Below are 24,096 nucleotides of genomic sequence, written 5' to 3'. Positions count from 1 at the left end.
CTATTTAGAGAGAGATTGAGAGGATTGCAGTCCTGTCACATTTTGTTGCCATCCCTGTAGCAATGAATGTCTTTGGACCCTTTAATCCATTACCTAACCTCATCTCTATATTAACACTAATTTTCTTGGTCTAATTCTGAGTTGGGTTTGTTCGAATCTTGGGATTTTTTGTGACTAGACGACGCCGTTTTACGGAGCTTCTCAAACCACAAGTTTTGCCTATTGGCCACGAAAGATACACACTTTATCGCAATTAAATATTTTGAAGAACAAAAATCTTACTTGTACTAATTAATCTATTGAGAAAAAAATAAAGAATAATCTAATGTGTTCTTCATCCACAAATTTTATATACAAATATCAAATTTATACCCCCAAAAAAATAAAAAAAAATGAACGAGAGACACCCCTCAATGATCATCAAGTGCAACCAAAACATTGCTTGATCAAAAGTTCCAAACCAAAATCCTCTAAATTAAACATAAAACTATATACCAATAAAACACCGTTTTTCTTTCTCCCACAAAACGCTAGTTTTCGCGTTCCAACCGCAAACCAAGTGGTAACCAAAAATAGGCTAACTATACTTTTTATAAAAATTCAAAGTAAATAGAAGCCTTTAATCTTCAAGAACCATCACCATCTTCTTCATCATCATCTTTATCTTTATTCTTCATTTTTTAGTTTATGTATTTACTTATTTCAAATTCATAGCAGCAGCCATAGTCCTGAGCTTCTGTGATATTTCAGTAAAGGATGGTCTCTCTGTTGGCTCAGAGGCCCAGCAACTTTCCATCAATCCCTTCCACTCTGGATCACACCACTGTGGGATTTTCGGACGCAATGTGTTATTCACTATACCTCCTGTAATAGAAACACCAATCTACATGTCTTAGTTTCATAACTCTTATCATTCACAAGTTAACATATAAACCATAAGCAATACAGGTGTAAGTTACCAATTATGGAGGCACAGTGCATGTCTGCGTAAGGTTCTTCACCAGTGAGTAGTTCCCACATTACAATCCCAAACGAGTAAACATCGATCTAATCGAAAGAAACAGGCTTGGTTAGTTGACTATAAGATTCAATCCAATTAGAAGATTGAACCAAAGCTGCAAACTTCTGTAAAAATATTGGTTACCTTTTCAGAGACCATGTTGCTTTTCCCACTCAAGAGCTCAGGTGCCATCCATGGCAAAGTCCCACGAACACCTCCTGATACTAGAGTCTTTTGTTTCACCTTCGATAACCCCAAATCACCAATCTGCAAAAAACAAAAGAAGACAAAATTATGAGAAATATATAAGCTTATTCTTTGTTATATGGGAGATCAGATGAGCAAAAACGGAACCTTGCATATAGGACGCTGAGGATCTCTCATGTTCACAAGAAGATTCTCACACTTCAAATCGAAATGAACTATGTTCTTTCCGTGCAAATACTCCATCCCAAATGCAGTATCCATGGCTATGATGAGTCTTTTGCGCCGATCAATAGTTCTGGAGGAGTCAACCAATGTGATCTCAGATATTTGAATTCTCTAGGAAAATAGTATATAATGCATGAATTTGTTAATCTTTTTACCTATCCTTCTTCTGCAAGAACTGTTTCAAAGATCCGTTAACCATGAACTCAGCGACAGTTGCTAGAGAACCATCAGGACCATCACGAACTATCCCATAGAACGACACAACGTTTGGGTGATGCAATGAGCTCAATAACAGGGCTTCTTTCCAAAAATCTTCTATCTGCAACACCAGAAAAGCAGTAAGAGAATTATACTAGACTTAGACGTTGATGAAAATGTTAAATTCAATTGATGATAAAGGAATTAAATTTTACCAAACGTTCCCTTTCAGAAGGTTTGCCTGCAAAGCAGCTGGCTTTTATTCTCTTTATTGCAACATCTGAGCCTTTCCATTTTCCATGGTAAACAGATCCATAGGTTCCATGGCCTAACTCTCGGATCTCCTCCAGATCATCGTTTCTTATACTCTAGATGAAGAAGATGAAAATCAAGATACCAAAGTCAAAAGGACTAGAAATTTGTTCTGTTTCAGAATTCTATGAGACAGGTTTAAGCATAAGAACCTGTAGTCCCCTGGATCGAGCTTCAGCCTCAGCCTTTGTTTGTTCAATCTTGAAATTGTTTGGGTTATCGTTATCAGAATCTATCTCAGGTTCGTCTTGAGCATTCTGAAAAACAAAAATTTGTTGCAAAATGGAAGTCAGAAGAAAGGAAAACACCCTAAGGCCCTCATAGCAGGTTAACATCTCAGAATACTCACCATATGCTCTGATTCATTTTCCACCAACTCCGGCCTCACTTGATTTTTGGATTCTTCTGGATGAGCTTTAACTTCAGCAGCTCCTTCAAGTGCCGCCCTCTTCACAGATTCCATTAACTCCGGCAAGAAACTCAAACGCTCAACTGATAGCTCTGCCCCTTCAGGACTAACTTCTACCATATCTTTCTTTCCTTCAGCTAAGGGTTGAGGCTTATCTAGGTAAGGAACACCGTTTGAGACACCAGTATCAACATAGTTAAATTTTTCACCTCCCTGAGCTAATTTGCTCTCTGGTGTCTGGATAACTGGTGTCTGCATAATTGGTGCAGCATTGAGGTTTGTCTGTAATAATGGCCCAGACAAAGGCTCACGCACCTGTAGATGTTCATTATGTACTGTCGGGTTTTCAGATGGGACCCAATTTGGGTCTAAAGGGAAGGCTCTATCTTGCAAATGGGGATTAGGGTAGTAAGGCTGGCCAGGGGAGGGCATTCCATCAAAGCCTGAAATCCTTTGCGGAGAACCAACCAAAACACCTTGATTCTCTACTCCAATAGAATACCTAGGAGCAGTTTCTATCGGATTCCTGATTATGGTCTGATTGACTGTGCCATTGATTTGCATGGGCAAGCCTGGAGGACCAGCTACAGGATTTGAAACGTTCTGCCAAATATTTTGTTGAGGGTGCATATGGCTATGACCTGCTGATTGGATACTTTCAGGTCCTGGAGGATAGAGATTATTCCCATAATGAAACACACGTTCCTCAGCAGAACGGTTGGCCGAATTCAGGGGAATGCCACCAAGTGGTTTATCATGGAATCCTTCATTCGAAATTTCATGTCCAGCTCGTTGAGCAAGAGGATAGTTCGACACCGGATAATCGGGAGTGTAATGATCGTTTGGTCTTCCAACATTAGAAATATGTGACCTTCCTTCCTCAATCCTTGGAGGATTAGAATTCACCTGTTGTTGAACCATCCGTCCTCTTTCATGTCCGAAAGTCTCATTTGGATAAGCTCCGTGATGAGTAGGTTTCGGGTCTGTGTTAAGCAGGAAACTTTCCCTGTTTGGTGGACAATGTGCACAATGAACCGGTGGAAATCCATTGTTGCCTATATTAGGCTGCTCCAAAAGCTGATGGTTCCGATGATACGGAACACGACAGTTCTCGCATACATTACCACCTTCATAGCCACCTGGACCACTGTGAAGAACATTCCCAGGAAAACCACCTTTACTCTCAGGTGGCATTGCTCCAGCTGGGACCCACACAACACTCTCAGGAATGTGTGCCTGGTGCTCATATAAAGGATGATGACTTGCTTGCGGCCTCACATACTCCTCAGGCATTCTATCAAACCCCTTATCAGGAATTTCCCCATATGGCATTCGATAACGAGCAGAAGAAGGCGAAGATGGAAATTCCTGAAAAGTTCTGGGATCATGATGTCCATGGTGCCGAGGAGAATAGTAAGGACTCCATGTACCCTCTACTTCACCATACCTCTGTGCAAGCATCTGCCCCGAACCCACACGAGGAATCCTGAGCTGGTGAAGATTACTATACTGCGCAGTAGGTATCTCGGTGCCCCTCTGGCTACCACCGCCAGTCTCAATGCTCAGCTGATTCAGCATCGGTTCCACCATCGAAAATTCATCAACGAAATTGAAACGAGGTGAATCAGGATACTGCTGAAGCTTCCTAAAGTCTGTCCCTTCAATCAAATTATTAAGAGCATCAACATATCTCCTCTCAGATTCCCTCTGATCATCGCGTTCCACATAATGCAAAGAACCATCCTGCTCAGGTGACGAAAACAGAAAGATCCTAAGCCTAGTAAACCCATCCCCTGAACCTAACTTATCATATTCCTCCATCATATTCGTCACATCATCATCATTCACAACCGAGACCAAAGCATCGAGATCCTCATCAGGCTGCTGATACTTCAACACCGCTGCACCGTCATAAAGCTCTCTCATCTTGCTCATCAACTCCTCATACCTAATATCTCTATTCACACTCACAATCCTCGTCTCTCCACCAACATACCTCAATTTCCCATCCTGAGGACGAGGCAATATACTGCCTAAGAAGCTACACAGGAATTTAACACGATGTGGCTCATCGTTCAAACTCGAGACTGGACTAGTGACAGAAGATGAGTTCACAGAACCTGAATCCATAGCGAATCTCCTCCCAATCTGATTATTACTATTAATTATTATCAAAGCTTGCTTATTGCAGATGGGAATTCAAATCCGCAGATAATTCTTTCCCAGTTTCGTACGAAATCTCAAACCCACGACGACAATAAAACTTGGCAGTGGTTCGCTGACAATAACAGTTGAAATGATTCTCCATTCTCACAAAGCATTAGCACTTATCTGGGAAAAAAAAACAGAGACATGCGTACACAAATCATCAATCCAAAGAACAACGATATGCTCAAAAAGATCATCAATTTGAATCAATTACCTAGAATCTCTGAGAAAGAAGACGAATTTGCAGAAACCCTCGATTTAAAAATGCGTAATTTATATAAATCACGCTCCGATTCCGCACTCTGATCTTTCTTGGGTATGAATGGACTCAAGACGAAATCTGAATTGGGAAAATTTTTGGAATTTAAAGAGAAACCCAGAAAAGATTTAAGAGTGGAGATTCGTATGGAAAGAAGAAAGATTTCGATTTTAGATGGAAGAAATAATTGAGAAATAGCGTCGACGACAGAGGTTTCTTGGTTTTGATTTTGATGATGATGGACAAATTATAAAAATAAAAATATAATCTTTTTAAAATTTTCTGGGGATTTTTTGGGCAGAAGAAGAAGAACTAGAAGATGCGATGCTTCTGTTGTATCGCCAGGTAGCTATCCACGTGGCGCTTTCTCGCTTTTTATTTTAATAATTTTTTTCCATTGAATTTGTTTTTTTTTTTTTAAATTGTTTTTCCCAGGCATGGCGTATTGATATTGGGTAGGGGTATATGCTTCTTCCTCGGCCGCAGATTCCTTGTGTCCACCGCCACTGCGCGTGTTCTTCACCCGCATTTATATTTTCATTATTCAAAAATTAATTACCAATAATGTGTATTAACATTATTAATCTGGGTTTGCATGTGAAACGCTTTATTCTATCATTAATTTATGTTTTAATGGTTCTACTACATCAAATTTATAACTTATTTTTATGTATTTTCTAACAGATTCTAGATTTAAAGTCTATTTAAAACTTCATCATGTTATAAATATAGAGTTGTTCTGTTTAACTATGAATAAAATTATATATACTGTGATTATATGTATATTTTTTATCTTGATAAAATATACTATTGTTCTAGATCAAAATCCATATAATCTCCAAAACATGTGAAAAATTTAAAAAGCTTTGGTAGTAGTAGTCAATCATAATTTTTTGACTAGTTTAAACTTTTAAAGTATAAATTTGCATGCTTATTCAACAACCATAGATTGTTTTCAAAACAGATGTATGATTTTTACAACATTTATGTTTTGGTTTATCAAAAGAATAAAATATTTATGTATTTTCACTAGTTTATTTTTTCACTCATCATTTTTTGGTAAAAACAAAATATTGTAACTTTAGTAAAGATTTTGTGTTTCTTGCTTTAACTTCTTTGTTATATAAATAACTTTTTCGTAATATGATAACTTGTTATGTGGTGAGTGGTGACATGACATCTATGGCGCCAAAAAAAAAGTGGTCATATGTTTTATTTATTGTAGGAAGTAATCAAAGTTTAGCCGTTGCTATTTATTTAACCCACGGAGTTTACACGTACGTCTGCGTCACGTTCTCTCCAATCATTTAGTGACAGTTGGCACATCTTTCAAAGCATCTCCAATCAGTAATTCGCAGAATTTATGTGCCCGATTCGAATTCCTTCCTTATTACTACATATACATATGCAATTGTGATTTTAATCATATAAATATGGGCCCAGCCCAGCCCACTAATCTAAGTTCGGGCCGAATAGGTGATTCGCAAGACGAAAAGTAGTAAATAACCGGATTCCAAATTTACCCTCCAAACCACAACGACTCTTTCGAGCTAAACACTCGCTCTCTCCGCCACTTCACTATCCCATTCCCACCCACCAACAATGATACCCGTAACCGCCACTCTCATCCGCCACCGTCTCCGGCACTTACGCCACCGCATCAGATTCAACTCCACCGCTGTTTCTCCTCCTCCTACTCACTCTATTCATTTACCACTCAACCACCCTACCTACTTAATTTGGTCAGCCAACACTTCTCTCGGCAAAACCCTCGTCTCTACCGGCATCGCCGCCTCTTTCCTCCTCCAACAACCTTCATCTTCCGCCACAAAACTCCTCTATTTGAAACCTATTCAGACCGGCTTCCCTTCCGATTCCGATTCTCGTTTCGTCTTCTCCAAGCTCGATTCACTCTCCCTCCGTCGCCAAATCCCTCTTTCAATCTCCAACTCTGTTCTCCGTTCTTCACTCCCCGCCGCAGAATCTCTGGGATTGAATGTTGAAGTCAGTGACACTGGGATGTGTAATTTGAACTTCCGGGAGGAGAAGACTGTCACCGGTGCGCCTGAACTTTTGTGCAAGACGTTGTATGCTTGGGAAGCAGCTATCTCTCCGCATTTAGCTGCGGAGAGGGAAAACGCGACGATTGAGGACTCCATCGTGTTACGGATGATTGAAAAGTGTTTAAAGGAAGAGATGGAGTGTGGAAGTAGAAGCGAGAAATCGGATTTACTATGTTTGGTGGAGACTGCCGGTGGAGTTGCTAGTCCTGGACCGTCGGGAACTCTTCAATGCGACCTCTACAGGTAAATTATCTTCTACTTGGAATGCCTGTAAAAATGGTTAGGAGATTGAATTTGAATTATCTCGTACTCATAGATGTGTATTGTGTCCCTGAAATTAGGCCTTTTAGATTGCCTGGAATTCTTGTCGGAGATGGGCGGCTTGGTGGTATCTCAGGGACTATTGCAGCTTACGAGAGTTTAAAACTTCGTGGATATGATATTGCTGCTGTTGTTTTTGAAGATCATGGCCTTGTTAATGAAGTTCCATTAACTTCATATCTAAGGAATAAGTAATTTTCAGTGGCTTTATCTGTTTAGTGCTTTCAATTCTTATGTGTTCTTCATTAGAAGCTCATTGGTTAACTTTTCGTATTCGTGTTTGAACAATTCTGGTTGGTAGGGTGCCGGTGCTTGTGCTTCCGCCTGTTCCCAAGGATCCTTCAGATGATCTAATAGAATGGTTTGTCGAATCCAATGGTGTTTTCAAAGCTTTGAAAGAAACAATGGTGTTAGCTTATTTGGGGAGATTAGAAAGATTAAACAGCATGGCTAAGCAAGCAGGAAAGGTTTTCTGGTGGCCATTTACTCAGCATAAACTTGTGCATGAAGAAACTGTGACGGTTATAGACTCCCGATGTGGTGAAAATTTCTCAATATACAAGGTTTGTATAACGAAATCCTTATGTATTTTGTCATGTCCATATTTTTTGTCTTGAGTGGTTAGTATGGTCATAAGCAATCAGATTACCTGGAAGTCATGACTCATGGTTTCCGTTATCTAATGGAACTCTCTTCTGTCATCATTTTTAGGCTTCCGATAACAGTTCTCTTACCCAGCAATTTGATGCTTGTGCAAGCTGGTGGACACAGGGGCCAGATCCTACTTTCCAGGTCATCTGTGCCCATTATTTCCCAGTTTATGACAATTGACATATATCAGTTCCGCGTGCATTATTATGTCATAAATTTTAATTCTTGTCTCTCTTTGTGTTTGTGATGACTTTTCTGAAGTTTGTTTTGAACTTTTGTTTAGGCTGTTTCAGGCTGAGCTTGCTAGAGAAATGGGTTACACTGCTGCTAGGTTCGGGCATGTTATGTTTCCTGAGAATGTATATGAACCTGCCTTGAAATGCGCTGAGCTCTTATTAGATGGAGTGGGAAAAGGTTTCTAAACTTGCTCTGTCACATTGTTTTTATTATCAAACACTGGAGGATGGCTAATTAGTTTATGCATGCAGGCTGGGCTTCTCGAGTATACTTCTCAGATAATGGATCCACAGCAATCGAAATTGCCTTGAAGATGGCATTTCGTAAGTTTTGTGTCGATCATGATTTTTGCGAGAAAAGGGAAGAGGAAAAGCATATTGTGGTTAAGGTACAATCATCTTGCATGCTAATGCTCTTCGATACTTACACACTTAACTGTACCTGTTATTGAACATTTGTTGTGCACTTTGCTGATTACTAAGATGCAAGTGTTCCCCTTGTCCTGGCAGTTCTTCTTTTTCCATATGCAAGAATATCTTCATTTATATAGTGCTGTCATTTGGGTTATAAATTCTAATGTGAAAATTTGATGTGTCTTAGGTCCTAGCTCTTCGGGGATCTTACCATGGGGATACTTTAGGAGCGATGGAAGCACAAGCACCATCACCTTATACAGGCTTTCTCCAGCAGCCGTGGTAATTTTTATTGTTTGTTATGATTTATTACTTGGAACATTTTTTTTTTCCAACATTCAACTTCCGAATAAAACATTTTTTGGATCATCTGCATCTCCTGCACTAATGTGGGAGGCATCTAATTGCATATCAACCAGTCCTTAGTGTTGCTTCGATAGAGTTTTTATTCCTTACGGACTAATCATGATTACATCTAGATATCAGCACCTGAATAAATTCACCTTTTTCACACTGTAAAACACCCAAATTGTCTTGAGCAAGCATTCTTTATCATGTTATTCTCAGTCTGTCCTTTGATTATGCTAACATGTATTTTCTGGGTTGCAGGTATACTGGAAGAGGTCTGTTTCTGGATCCTCCTACTGTCTTTCTCTCCAATGGAGCCTGGAATATCTTCCTCCCTGAATGTTTTTCTGAAATAGCCCCAGAAGAATGTGGAAGTAAATAGCATCCTTCCCTCTCTCTGCTATCCTCCGATACATTTCCTTTAGTTGCATGATTTAGTATTCCTAAACTTTTACAGCCTTCTCCATCCGTGATGAAATTTTTGACGAGAGCAGAGACGCAACAACTCTTGCAAGAATATATTCAGCCTATGTATCGGAGCATTTACAAGAGGATTCTGGAGTTAGGCAATCTGCCCATGTTGGAGCACTGATAATAGAACCAGGTATGATAGTACATTCGCCAGTATGACTTCACATAGTTTTCGTATGTAATTTATTATATTCAGTAAGTTTAGCATCCTTGGTTTATCTATCTAGATTGCTATAGCCTATATGCAAAACTACTCTTCTATTAAGTTGGCGATTTTGTCTGCAGTAATCCATGGTGCTGGGGGAATGCACATGGTTGATCCGCTTTTTCAACGAGTTTTGGTCAATGAGTGCCGGAATAGAAAAATTCCAGTCATTTTCGATGAAGTGTTCACAGGATTCTGGCGTCTTGGAGTAGAGGTAGTAATTTATATCATCTTTTGATATAAATCTGTTTCTACATTCCATTTACGTTCTACTAACATTTTACCATGATTCTACCTAGACCACTGCTGAACTTCTCGACTGCAAACCGGACATAGCTTGCTTTGCCAAATTGTTGACTGGTGGAATGGTTCCTTTGGCTGTCACTCTTGCCACAGATGCTGTATTCGATTCATTTTCTGGCGATTCCAAGGTAAAACGAAAGTAGTAGGCTCCTTGTTATGAAAACCATCCTCATGCATTTCTGATTCTGCTTGAAGCTATCTAATTTCCCTTACTGGTTGTTAGCTTAAAGCCTTGCTTCATGGTCACTCATACTCAGCTCATGCTATGGGTTGCGCAACAGCCGCCAAGGCCATCCAATGGTTCAAAGATCCAGAGACTAACCATAACATCACTTCACAAGGAAAAACCTTAAGAGAGGTATTACTACGACTAACACGCTCTTCGTCTTTTATAGTATTGCGCGAGTCCAGATACGTAGATCAGTATGTTGCAATCAATAGCAAAATCAGCCATTATGCATGGTATTAATTAACTCTTAAATTTGCAGCTGTGGGACGACGAACTGGTGCAACAAATATCATTTCACTCCGCGGTTCAAAGGGTGGTTGTATTAGGAACCCTTTTCGCTCTAGAACTAAAAGCAGATGCTTCCAATTCCGGGTAATCTTCTCAAATGACATACTCTTTGTTCTCTTCAATTGTGATCGTTAGCCTCGTTGTCTTGAACACAAACTTTGGTATGTGTTTCAGGTATGCTTCGTTGTATGCAAAGTCTCTTCTAGAGATGCTCCGAGAAGATGGAATCTTCACGCGCCCTCTCGGCAACGTTATTTATCTCATGTGTGGCCCTTGCACCTCGCCGGAAATTTGCCGCCGGTTACTCACTAAGCTCTACAAAAGGCTCGGAGAATTCAACAGAACATGAAACCCAAAACTCTCCAGCTTATTTTGTTGTCGCCTTTGTATTTGTTGCAAATTTTAATGACATTTGGAATCTGAATATTTTATAATGGTAGGTAGATCTCTGGAATTCTTTTCTTTTTCTTTTCCCTTCACGAGATCTATCGGTTTATGGAAATTACTAAAAAGAAATCGAACACCAAATTTAATGCAAGATCAGTTTCATACTAAAAGACAAAAAAGCTAAATACTAAAAAAAATACATATTCTGTAATAATTCTGTTGGTGAAGTAAAAAGTTGCTTTTAAAGATGTAATCTACGGCTGAGATTCATCGGATAAAGACAAACGACCGCTATTTCTCTTAGCGGGGCCCGCAGACGTTAGTCTTTTAACTAAAAACGACAATCATAGGTAGCAGGACCACAATAAAAAAAACGTAAACCTTACCACACACGATTAAATCCCACTACAAGCACTGGAGAAGCTCAAAGAGTCGCCATAGTTGACCGATTAACCCAAAATTGCGAAGACTCAAAACAAAGAGACTGTCTCGAAAACTATCATCAAAAAATCCACTACTAATCATTGTTTCAATCCAACGCCGGTGGTTTTTAATCGGCGAGTTACTCTCTGCTTTCTCCGTCTCCGATTAACTGGTACTTTCCTCTTACTTATGTCTCTTTGTCGTTGATTTGGTTCTTCAATTGGTCACCGCGAAGTCTCCGACGTGGGTTTTTGTTTTCAGATTTAGTTACTTGATTTAGGGTTTTTGTTGTTAAGTGGACTTGAACCATTCTCGAGAGTGTTTTTGTGGGTTTTGATTTTGTGGACTTTTGTGCTGTTTAAGATTGAATTGTGTGGCGTTTGTGATTTTGCAGATCTAGGAAATTAGGTTTTTTTTTTTTGGGAGGAGAATGCAGAGGTAGATGATGGATAGAGGTAATAATAATATGAATAGAGCAAAGAGGAATTTGGATGGTAACGATGATGATCAGCCTGAGCGAAAACGCCCTGCTCTTGCTAGGTAATTCACTAATTCTTATCCTTCCTCCTTCACTGCTACTGAAAAGTTTCTAACTTTGGTTATATTATGGTTTGTGCCAGTGTGATTGTTGAGGCTCTTAAAGTAGACAGTTTGCAGAAGCTTTGTTCGTCTTTGGAACCTATTCTCCGCCGAGTTGTAAGTTCTCTTCCTGTTGTGTTGAGCTCAATCTTTGCCTGCTTCTTGCTCTTTTCATTGCTTTATTTTTCTGTATTCTTACTTGGAGTTATATGTTTATTCCCTTTGCTTATAAATTAGCTATCCATTCCTTTGTTTTAAGTCTTAATATGGGGTTGTTTCTAAGCAGGTCAGTGAGGAAGTGGAACGTGCTTTAGCGAAACTAGGCCCTGCTAGGCTTACTGGAAGGTAAAATAGAAATTTCTCGTTTTATATCTTAATAGCTCGTGATGTTGTGGAATACTCCTTTTAATGTTAGATAATGGTTTCTTATTACTTTTCAGCTCTGGATCTTCTCCTAAGCGAATTGAAGGTCCGGATGGTCGGAATTTACGGTTACACTTCAAATCTAGGTTATCTCTCCCCTTATTCACTGGAGGGAAAGTAGAAGGAGAGCAAGGTGCTGCAATTCATGTCGTCTTGATTGATGCAAACACGTGTCGTGCTGTGGTACATGGTCCAGAGGCTTCAGCAAAGCTTCAGGTTGTTGTGCTTGAGGGTGACTTTAATACTGAAGATGATGAAGACTGGACACAGGAAGAATTTGAAAGCCATGTTGTAAAAGAGCGTTCAGGAAAGAGACCGTTGCTTACTGGAGATGTGTATGTTACTCTCAAGGAAGGGGTTGGAACTTTGGGAGAGCTAGTTTTCACGGATAATTCTAGTTGGATTCGAAGTCGGAAGTTCCGACTTGGTTTACGGGTGGTTTCTGGGTATTGTGATGGCATGCGTATCCGTGAGGCGAAGACGGAAGCTTTTATTGTTAAGGATCACAGGGGCGAATGTATGTCCTTAAAAGCTCTACTTTTTTATCATTGTACCATCTGGTATTTACTTCTTTTAGTTTGATGCTCATTTCGTTTATGTGCAGTGTACAAGAAGCATTATCCACCTGCTCTGAATGATGATGTGTGGAGATTGGAGAAGATCGGCAAGGATGGAGCATTCCATAAAAAGCTTAATGCTGAAGGAATAAACACTGTAGAAGATTTTCTGAGAATAATGGTCAAGGATGCTCCAAAATTACGTTCTGTAAGTGCTTATTATGTCAAGTTTTTATTCTTGAAAGAGATTGTTCATTAGATTTACACCATGGCTAATTTTATCTAGATTCTTGGAAGCGGCATGTCAAACAAAATGTGGGATGCACTAGTAGAGCACGCAAAGACGTGTGTCCTGAGCGGCAAGCTTTATATCTATTATGCTGAGGATTCAAGGAATGTCGGTGTTGTGTTCAATAATATCTATGAGTTAAGCGGCCTTATTTCTGGAGATCAATACTTCTCTGCTGATTCACTTACTGATAGCCAAAAGGTTTGCTCCATGTTGCTTGACTTATAAACACCATTCTTTGCTTTGCTGCGAGTTATGATTTTAGTTAAAATTCAATATCTCTTATTAAAAGTTTATTAGCTGTGTTTGATCTGCATTCTTTTCAAACCACTTGAAAAAGAGACTTATCAAATTTGGTTCTGTCTTTCACTTGTGTGTTCTAAAGGTATATGTTGATGGGCTGGTGAAGAAAGCATATGAAAGCTGGAACCTAGTCATAGAGTATGATGGAAAATCTCTTTTAGACTTGAAGCAGCCCCAGAGGTTGAGTATTACTCACACTGATCTGGAAAATTACTCTACTGCCGCCATTGACCATCCAATGCAGATGGCAGGGCATTCATCTTCAATGCCTGCTAACCAGCCTCCAGTGCTTTCAGATTTTGCTATTGGAGGTTTGCCTATTGAAATCAATCTCTTGATAATTTGTTTTAAAGTTTAATACTAAATCTTATATGTTTGTTCCATTCGATCAATCTACAGGGTATGATCAAACTCTGGCAACAAGATATCATTCGCAGCCCCAGCTTTTGAACTCCAACCCACGAGCACAATTTGAGGTTGCTTCATGCAGTACAGCACAAGACCAGTTCATGGGAAATCTACATCACACTCAAAGCACCATACACAATCAAAACATGAATGGTCTTGCTCTCGGTCCTCCACAACCATCCACAAGCGGATACCAAAACATCAACTCTTCTACTGTTCACCAGGCAAATCTCAATCATTTAGAAGACTGGTCAAACCCCCGTGAGAGAGGACCAGAAGATTTCTTCTCAGAGGAAGAGATCCGACTCAGAAGCCATGAAATGCTCGAGAGCGAAGACATGCAACAGTTCCTCCGCCTATTCAGCATGGGAGGAGGAGGCAACGGCTCTGCAACACACTTGCCAGAAGATGGATATACTTTCCCGTCGTTTCTACACACGCCTATGCAAGGTTATGATGAAGACCGTGGTCGATCAGGCAGAGCTGTTGTTGGATGGCTTAAGATAAAAGCAGCAATGAGATGGGGGTTCTTCATCAGGAGGAAAGCTGCTGAGAGGCGAGCCCAGATTGTAGAGCTTGATGATGATGATGATGAAGATGGCGAATAGTGTGGTCTTTCTTCATCATGATCATACCCTCGTAATGGTATCAACACTGATGACTCAAATAGTGTTTACCAAATGGAAACCGAAGCTTAATGGCCACGAGGCAGGGTGAATGGAGGTGAAGTACCTCAGGTAATGTATAAAAGGAAGTGTACAGTTAGATTCAGTGGATGTGTGTTTTATGAAGCAGGAGACTTCTAATATGCTTGATTGATGACTCATTTAGACAGTAGCATTCTTAAGAACCGATTCTACAGTCTTAGATATATGATTCAACAAGTAGGATTTATGTCTGGTCCTTTTATTTGATGTACTCGAGTTGCTATCTGTAAGGCTTTTGTTCCACGAAACTTCAGTGTTATGTTTCCTTGGTTATTACTTATTCGGTTGTGTTCCGAGACTTTAATCATCGTACCTAGAGTTTATGGCTCTTGCAATCTCCCAATGTTAAAGTTTGTGAGACACCAAAAAACAGATGCTCAACAACAACAACATTACTACATTAGTTCTTACAGAAAAACTCGATGTTTAGTAATTTTTTCGATCTTTTACCTTCACTATATTTTAGAGGCTTTTTACCTTCACTATATCTTAACGTGGATTTAATTATCATTTTCTTAAGTACATTAACGATGATATTTACTTTGGTCAAAAACGTTCATAAGAGGACATTCGTTATATTTCTGTTGTATTTAATGAACCATTACATGAGAGAACTTATGTTAAAGTTGTTCTCATGTTTTCAGTTTCTTCTTCTTAGAAATAATTTCTTCTTCTTTTAATTTGGTACCTATTTCGCGAAATAAATGGAGAGATTTGGACTCATTTGTACCTTATTTTGTAAGACTTTGCTAGAAAAAAAGGAAAATTATAACTAAATAGAAAATAATGACATTTGTCTTTTGCAAAATAGGTACAATTAATGTCTTTGAGAAATTTTCATATATATATATATATATAGTAATAAAGGAAAGTTATTTTTTCCATCGGTTTATGTCACATGTTCTGTTCTTAAAATTTTTGGTTTACTTATGGTTTTCTTATTTATCAAACCAAAGGAATCTCAGCGGTTATATGTTTGGTTTTGTTATGAAATTTCTGTTAAATAACGAAGGAGTTAGGTCCACTTTAAATATTACATGGCATATGATTGTTACATATAAGTTAAATTCGGTTTGGTTTAATGAGGTAATATACGAGAAGGAATTTTCAAATGGCTTACGCAAGGCTCTTGTATTTAAAGCTGGGTTGGGTCAAATGGAAAAAAAAAACACAAATTTGAAATCCAAATCGGTTTTGAATTTAACCCAAAGATCTGTATTAGACGGGAGGATCTTAGGGAAGGGTCATCGCACCCTATTGAAGAACAAAGATAATATATGAAGATATTAAGTTGGAATTGTCAAGGTTTAGGGAATAAGGCAACAATTGGTTATTTACGGGATGTGTGGAAACAACATCGGCCAGATTTTTTGTTTCTTTCGGAAACAAAACAATCCTCTTTATTTATGAAAAAATTTGTTGGTCATTTTGGTTATAAGAACTTAAAAACGGTTGATCCTATCGGTTGTAGTGGCGGTTTAGCTCTTTATTACAATAATGATTTTAATGTTTCAATTATTTACGAAAGCAATCGTTTAATTGATATTGAGGCTATTTATAAAGGAAAAACAATTTATCTCACATTTGTTTACGGAGATCCGGTACCAAAAAAGAGAGACCAAGTTTGGGAACGGTTAACGCGGATTGGGATATCTCAAAATTCTCCTTGGTTTTTGATCGGAGATTTCAATGAATTGACCGGAAATCATGAAAAAAGAGGTGATAAATTGAGACATGCTTCTTCCTTTATCCCTTTTAATTCAATGATAAATGATTGCGGCCTCATGGAATTTCCATATCTTGGAGATTGGTTATCTTGGAGGGGATGGCGGGATAAAAAGCCTATTCGGTGCCGGTTGGATAGAGCGTTAGCAAACGAGGATTGGCATGAATTATTCTGCAATTCTTATGTTGAATATTTACAAATGGTAGCTTCAGATCATTCCCCGGTAGTAGCTACAATTGCTGATAAGATACCACGTGGTAAGCGCTGCTTTAGATTTGATAAAAGATGGATCGGAAAAGAGGGATTACTAGAGGCAATTTCAAGCGGGTGGAATCTCGATTCTAGTGCTGAAGATGGAAATTTTGTGGAGAAATTGACTAACTGTCGAAGGGCTATTTCACAATGGCGGAAAGATTTATCTCCCTATGGACGAAAAACAATAGAGGACTTGAAATCGGAACTTAATGCAGCTCAGCGGGATGATACGAGAACACGAGAGGAAATTACGGAATTAACATTGCAGCTGAAAGAAGCTTATAGAGATGAGGAGCTATATTGGTATCAAAAAAGTAGGGGCCTTTGGATGCAATTAGGGGATAATAATTCGAAATATTTTCATGCTCTTACAAAACAGAGACGTGCAAGGAATCGGATTACTGGTCTACATGATGAAAATGGGATATGGTCTGCAGAGGATAAAGATATTCAAAACATAGCGGTTTCCTATTTTAAGGATTTATTCACTACAACTAATCCTCAAGCCTTTGAAGAGTCTCTAGCAGAGGTTCAGACAATGATAACGGATTCGACTAATGATTTTTTAACGGCTCCCGCGACGAAATGTGAGGTCCGAGCGGCTTTATTTATGATGCATCCGGATAAGGCACCCGGACCAGATGGGATGACAGCTTTGTTTTTCCAGAAAGCCTGGATTACCATTAAATCGGATTTGTTAACTCTCGTTAATTCTTTTTTACAAGAAGGAGTTTTTGACAAGCGGTTAAATACGACTAATATATGTCTTATTCCAAAAACGGAGCGACCGACTCGGATGACGGAAGTACGGCCTATTAGTCTCTGCAATGTTGGTTACAAAGTTATATCAAAGATCCTATGTCAAAGACTTAAGAAGATCTTACCAAATCTTATTTCGGAGACCCAATCTGCTTTTGTAGAAGGGCGACTAATTTCGGATAATATACTAATAGCACAAGAGATGTTTCATGGTCTGAGAACTAACCAGTCATGCAAAGGAAAATTTATGGCTATTAAGACGGATATGAGTAAAGCTTACGATCGGGTTGAATGGAGTTTCATAGAAGAATTATTAAGGAAGATGGGTTTTTGCGAAAAATGGATTTCGTGGATGATGTGGTGTATCACAACAGTCCAATATAGGGTCTTACTTAATGGACAACCAAAAGGGCTAATAATTCCAGAGAAGGGACTTAGACAAGGAGATCCTTTATCTCCTTACTTATTCATCCTCTGTACGGAGGTACTCATTGCGAATATTAAGAAAGCGGAACGTGAAAACTTGATTACAGGTATCAAGGTATCCACAGCTAGCCCGTCGGTATCTCATCTCTTATTTGCTGATGATAGTTTGTTCTTTTGCAAAGCCAATAAAGAACAATGCGGTTTCAGGGCAACAAATTAATTTTTCAAAATCATCTCTTCAGTTTGGCTACAAAGTTGATGAGTCTATTAAGGAAGAAATAAAAGCGGTTCTGGGTATCCACAATCTTGGTGGCATGGGATCTTATCTTGGTCTACCGGAAAGCCTTGGTGGATCTAAGACAAAGATTTTCTCCTTTGTTCGAGATAGACTTCAGGTTAGGATAAATGGTTGGTCGGCTAAGTTTTTATCGAAAGGCGGAAAAGAAGTTATGATTAAATCGGTAGCTGCGGCATTACCAACATATGTTATGTCATGCTTCAGACTACCAAAATCAATAACTTCTAAACTTACGAGTGCGGTCGCAAAATTTTGGTGGAGCTCAAACGGTGAATCGAGGGGAATGCATTGGATGGCTTGGGATAAACTTTGTAGTAGTAAATCGGAAGGTGGGGTGGGATTTCGAAACGTGGATGATTTTAATTCAGCGTTACTGGCTAAGCAATTATGTCGTTTGATTATGGTTCCTGAGTCACTATTTGCAAGGGTATTTAAAGGACGGTATTTCCGGAAATCCAATCCATTGGATAATATAAAATCGTACTCTCCATCTTATGGTTGGAGAAGTATAATGTCAGCTAGATCTCTGGTTCTTAAAGGACTTATTAAAAGAGTTGGTTCTGGGGCGTCCATCTTAGTATGGGAGGACTCATGGATACCAGCTCAATTCCCGAGACCAGCAAAAAGTAATGGTTCAATTACTGATCCATCTTTAAAAGTTAATCAACTTATCGACAGCCGGTCAAACTTTTGGAATATGAATCTCTTGGCGGAGCTTTTTGATCCAGAGGATGTCGCGCTGATTAGTGCTTTGCCTTTGGGTGTCTCAACTAAGGTGGATACCCTTGGTTGGCATTTCACAAAGTCAGGCAATTATACGGTTAAATCGGGTTACCATACCGCACGGATAGAGACTTCTGATGCTAACCTTAAATTTTTTGGTCCGGATATCAAATCTCTGAAAGCTTATGCATGGAAGGTGAAGTGTCCACCAAAGCTACGACATTTTTTGTGGCAAATATTATCAGGTTGCGTACCTGTTACAGAGAATCTGAGAAAGAGAGGTATAAATTGTGACACCGGATGTGTTAGATGTGGCGCTGCGGAGGAAACAATTAATCGCACACTTTTTGAATGTCATCCTGCAAGACAAATCTGGGCTCTTTCTCCCATCCCTTCGGTTACAGGGATTTTTCCCTCGGCTTCTATTTACGCGAACTTGGATCATCTTTTCTGGAGAATTCCATCAGAGATTGATTCATCTTCATTTCCATGGATAATTTGGTATATTTGGAAAGCGAGAAACGAGAAGATTTTTGATAATGTGGATAAAGACCCATTAGAGGTTCTACATTTAGCGGAGAAAGAGGCACAAGCTTGGCAGGTTGCTCAATCTGAGCTACATATTGACAACCAAGGTTCTTTAGATACTGTAACTCGAAATCGCGTGAGAGAGATTTCATTGGATTCGAGTTACTCCGGACATCGGTGTTTCGTGGATGGATCATGGAAAAGAACAGATATTTTTTTAGGAACAGGGTGGTACTGTACATCGGCAAATGGAGAGATGCCAACCATGGGAGCTGCAAACATCCGGCGAAGTCTATCCCCCCTACATACAGAAGTCGAAGCTCTACTCTGGGCGATGAAGTGTATTATTGGTGCTGACAACCAAGATGTAGCTTTCTTTACAGACTGTTCAGATTTGGTGAAGATGGTGTCTTCCCCAACCGAATGGCCGGCCTTCTCAGTGTATTTGGAATATTTGAAGAGTGACAAGGAAGAATTCTCTAATTTTTCTTTATCTTTAATTCCGCGTAGCGCAAATGTAAAAGCGGATAATTTGGCACGAAAAATTCGTACCGAACCGCATCATATCACTTATGTAAACAACATTCCCCATGAATGGTTCTTTGAGCATCCATTTTATTTAAGCTGTTGACAAAAAATATATATATATATATCTATAATAACAATATTTGAGAAGTGTTTTTGCTGACGTGTCGGACTCTCGGCTCTTGTTGAGCCATTGATTTTGCGTAATTACTTAAATACCTTCTATTAAATTAATTCGAATATTAATTAAAATTAAAAAAATAACTGACCCTAAAATATAAAAATTCGATATATTTTACATTTTAAAAAATAGTAATATTCTTAAACATAATAACAATATTTGAGAAGTGTTTTTGCTGACGTGTCGGACTCTCGGCTCTTGTTGAGCCATTGATTTTGCGTAATTACTTAAATACCTTCTATTAAATTAATTCGAATATTAATTAAAATTAAAAAAATAACTGACCCTAAAATATAAAAATTCGATATATTTTACATTTTAAAAAATAGTAATATTCTTAAACACGAAAAAATAAAAAAAAAATAAATAAATTTGGCTCAAATGTAGTTTACATACCTTTTTTATGACGGTTTATCGTTCGACCAAGAACATCCAATGACCACCAAGAACTTGTTACCCTACCATAAAACATATATTCATAGCAATAACAGAAATTTGGCAATTTAATGATAGAAAACCACCTTTTGATCTGTTGAATCATCATAGAAAACCATCATATTGGCCATCTTTTTTCTTTAAACCATCATATTGATATGATCTTGCATCCTACAATTGCAACCAATCAAACAAACTATTCTTTTAAATTACCTTAGATAATAAAGAGACTAATGAGTCTCGTGGGAAAGATTTTCAGGATATTCGTTTTGGAGCATGCACAAAATCGACGGGTATATTAATCTCCACCAATCTAATCATGGTCGTGAGTCACATACAATTACGTCGGAGAAAGGATTGGTCGTGTCTTCTTCTTTTCTCTTCCTTTTCCGTGTTTTTTTTTTCCTTTTTGGTTCTTTTTGTTTTTTTTTCAACAAAAGATGTGTCTCATAGTTAATCATTTAATTATATTTTTGATATATTAATGATAAATTTATGTTGTGATAATTACGAGCCAATTATTTTTAAAAGTAAAATTTACTTTTCTAAAATATATAGATATTGCAGATAATATCAAAACAACTATCATATATTCTTTAAATTCACAAATCTGATAAAATAAAAGAAACTTTCTATTATATTTTATACCGATAATGATGGTGTATCTAAATAAATGTCAAATATAATTGTAAATCTAAAAAAAATTATGTTATTGTTCCACTTTTTAACAAATAAAATAAGGAATATTTTTTTATAATTAATATCCATAGTAGTTATTAATTGTTTTTAGGAATATTAATTGTTTTGATAAAGATTTGATCTAACACAATATATAAATCTTCCTTTCTTGTTGTTGTAATTATCTTCAAAAATTAAAAAATTTAGATCGTACACCGCCTTTCAGTTTAATATAAATACCTTCTCTAGGTTTCAATTTCAAATCATAACTAACCCCATTTTTTTTGCTTTCTATTTTTTTTGCGTTTTATTTTATTTGGCTTTACACATATGAATTCATGGTGTTTATGTATGGTTATAGGTTACGGATGCAACGTCGTTAAACAATTCCAGGACAATTAAATTGTTGATTCAATCGAACATATGGTGAGTTTTTCACTTTAGTACTTTCATGTTTAATATTTAAATTACGCTTGGATGTATTGAGAAATCTATAAGCTTTCTCTATAATAACAATATTTGAGAAGTGTTTTTGCTGACGTGTCGGACTCTCGGCTCTTGTTGAGCCATTGATTTTGCGTAATTACTTAAATACCTTCTATTAAATTAATTCGAATATTAATTAAAATTAAAAAAATAACTGACCCTAAAATATAAAAATTCGATATATTTTACATTTTAAAAAATAGTAATATTCTTAAACACGAAAAAATAAAAAAAAATAAATAAATTTGGCTCAAATGTAGTTTACATACCTTTTTTTATGACGGTTTATCGTTCGACCAAGAACATCCAATGACCACTAAGAACTTGTTACCCTACCATAAAACATATATTCATAGCAATAACAGAAATTTGGCAATTTAATGATAGAAAACCACCTTTTGATCTGTTGAATCATCATAGAAAACCATCATATTGGCCATCTTTTTTCTTTAAACCATCATATTGATATGATCTTGCATCCTACAATTGCAACCAATCAAACAAACTATTCTTTTAAATTACCTTAGATAATAAAGAGACTAATGAGTCTCGTGGGAAAGATTTTCAGGATATTCGTTTTGGAGCATGCACAAAATCGACGGGTATATTAATCTCCACCAATCTAATCATGGTCGTGAGTCACATACAATTACGTCGGAGAAAGGATTGGTCGTGTCTTCTTCTTTTCTCTTCCTTTTCCGTGTTTTTTTTTTTTTTCCTTTTTGGTTCTTTTTGTTTTTTTTTCAACAAAAGATGTGTCTCATAGTTAATCATTTAATTATATTTTTGATATATTAATGATAAATTTATGTTGTGATAATTACGAGCCAATTATTTTTAAAAGTAAAATTTACTTTTCTAAAATATATAGATATTGCAGATAATATCAAAACAACTATCATATATTCTTTAAATTCACAAATCTGATAAAATAAAAGAAACTTTCTATTATATTTTATACCGATAATGATGGTGTATCTAAATAAATGTCAAATATAATTGTAAATCTAAAAAAAATTATGTTATTTTTCCACTTTTTAACAAATAAAATAAGGAATAATTTTTATAATTAATATCCATAGTAGTTATTAATTGTTTTTAGGAATATTAATTGTTTTGATAAAGATTTGATCTAACACAATATATAAATCTTCCTTTCTTGTTGCTGTAATTATCTTCAAAAATTAAAAAATTTAGATCGTACACCGCCTTTCAGTTTAATATAAATACCTTCTCTAGGTTTCACTTTCAAATCATAACTAACCCCATTTTTTTTGCTTTCTATTTTTTTTTTTGCGTTTTATTTTATTTGGCTTTACACATATGAATTCATGGTGTTTATGTATGGTTATAGGTTACGGATGCAACGTCGTTAAACAATTCCAGGACAATTAAATTGTTGATTCAATCGAACATATGGTGAGTTTTTCACTTTAGTACTTTCATGTTTAATATTTAAATTATGCTTGGATGTATTGAGAAATCTATAAGCTTTCCCATAATATTTTGCGAGCAGCTTAGATTTCATATTCTTCACTAAAAAAAAAAAAGCTTTGATTTTGTATTTACCATATTCTTCACTAAAAAAAAAGAAGCTTTGATTTTGTATTTACATAATTTGATATCAGTTTGATTATTGCTTCCATCATGATGCAAATTACGGCCTCTCAACAACCCTAATAGACTATAATCGTTGGGAACTCTTCTTTTTCTCTTGCTTCTCTCTGATTATCTTTCACCAGGAGTCTCAATTATTATTATTTCTTTGTATTGATGCGATCAGAAGTTTTATCTCTTTTTTAAATACTGATCTCTTTGTGGATTTTTCATTTAGGTATGAACATGTTCGTTTCACGGGGTGTTTCGGTGTCTTGCCTTGAATCAAGGCGTGTAAAAACGTAAAACTTGTTTTTATCTATCTATTTTTATTGTCACGTCTTTATCCATCTATGTAACGCTTAATCATCAATTATTATATTAAACTTCAATAAAGGCAACAACATCTTGGTTGGTTTGTTTTATCTGATTAGTGTACCAAATTCAATTGGAACTATATCAGATCCATGAAATTATTGATTATTGATACATGCAGGTTATGTGTGATCCTTATACACCAGCTGGTGTTCCAATTCCAACCAACAAGAGGCACAACGCTGCTAAAATTTTCAGACACCCATCGTTGCCTCCGAGGAGCCTCTATATATAACAATATTTGAGAAGTGTTTTTCCTGACGTGTCGGACTCTCGGCTCTTGTTGAGCCCTTGATTTTGCGTAATTACTTAAATACCCTCTATTAAATTAATTCGAATATTAATTAACATTACAAAAATAACTGACCCTAAAATATAAAAATTCGATATATTTTACATTTTTAAAAATAGTAATACTCTTAAACACGAAAAAATGAGTAAAATCACTAAATTTGGATCACATGTAGTTTACATACCTTTTTATGACGGTTTATCGTTCGACCAAGAACATCCAATGACCACCAAGAACTTGTTATCCTACCATAAAACATACATTCATAGCAATAACAGAAATTTGGCAATTTAATGATAGAAAAGCACCTTTTGATATGTTGAATCATCATAGAAAACCATCATATTGGCCATCCTTTGTCTTTAAACCATCATATTGATATGATCTTGC

The 24,096-nt window shown here is 37.1% G+C and overlaps 3 protein-coding genes and 1 long non-coding RNA gene across 4 annotated transcripts; 3 read left to right on the top strand and 1 right to left on the bottom strand.

The window, feature by feature from the left end:
- Positions 1–300: 300 nt before the first annotated feature.
- LOC9302295 lies at positions 301–5,095 on the bottom strand. Its single transcript, XM_002864474.2, has 9 exons — positions 4,774–5,095; positions 2,292–4,682; positions 2,095–2,199; positions 1,846–1,998; positions 1,588–1,751; positions 1,355–1,502; positions 1,145–1,267; positions 960–1,047; positions 301–864 (listed from the first exon to the last, which is right to left on the bottom strand). Exons 2-9 carry the CDS (start codon positions 4,479–4,481, stop codon positions 698–700), a joined length of 3,138 nt encoding a protein of 1,045 aa, XP_002864520.1. The 5' UTR covers positions 4,482–4,682; positions 4,774–5,095; the 3' UTR covers positions 301–697.
- A 1,154-nt stretch (positions 5,096–6,249) lies between these two features.
- Positions 6,250–10,821, top strand: LOC9302294 (bifunctional dethiobiotin synthetase/7,8-diamino-pelargonic acid aminotransferase, mitochondrial). The gene is made up of 14 exons (XM_002866174.2): positions 6,250–7,124; positions 7,223–7,393; positions 7,504–7,765; positions 7,914–7,994; positions 8,147–8,267; positions 8,342–8,478; positions 8,691–8,785; positions 9,113–9,225; positions 9,309–9,455; positions 9,608–9,741; positions 9,827–9,958; positions 10,054–10,188; positions 10,319–10,431; positions 10,522–10,821. Exons 1-14 carry the CDS (start codon positions 6,421–6,423, stop codon positions 10,694–10,696), a joined length of 2,520 nt encoding a protein of 839 aa, XP_002866220.1. The 5' UTR covers positions 6,250–6,420; the 3' UTR covers positions 10,697–10,821.
- Positions 10,822–11,140: 319 nt separating this feature from the next.
- On the top strand, positions 11,141–14,727 carry LOC9302293 (calmodulin-binding protein 60 B). Its single transcript, XM_021012785.1, has 9 exons — positions 11,141–11,329; positions 11,552–11,697; positions 11,778–11,853; positions 12,023–12,081; positions 12,177–12,676; positions 12,764–12,924; positions 13,003–13,206; positions 13,391–13,619; positions 13,708–14,727. Exons 2-9 carry the CDS (start codon positions 11,600–11,602, stop codon positions 14,322–14,324), a joined length of 1,944 nt encoding a protein of 647 aa, XP_020868444.1. The 5' UTR covers positions 11,141–11,329; positions 11,552–11,599; the 3' UTR covers positions 14,325–14,727.
- A 7,981-nt stretch (positions 14,728–22,708) lies between these two features.
- LOC110225647 lies at positions 22,709–23,639 on the top strand. Its single transcript, XR_002329874.1, has 3 exons — positions 22,709–22,862; positions 23,278–23,341; positions 23,536–23,639. It is a non-coding gene; the product is annotated as an uncharacterized LOC110225647 (long non-coding RNA).
- The last annotated feature ends 457 nt before the right edge of the window (positions 23,640–24,096 follow it).

This window comes from Arabidopsis lyrata (genome assembly GCF_000004255.2).
Source record: "Arabidopsis lyrata subsp. lyrata unplaced genomic scaffold ARALYscaffold_8, whole genome shotgun sequence".
In the NCBI taxonomy this organism is placed as follows: domain Eukaryota; kingdom Viridiplantae; phylum Streptophyta; class Magnoliopsida; order Brassicales; family Brassicaceae; genus Arabidopsis; species Arabidopsis lyrata.
Note: the sequence above shows the minus strand (reverse complement) of the source record. Positions and strands in the feature narration are given on the sequence as shown.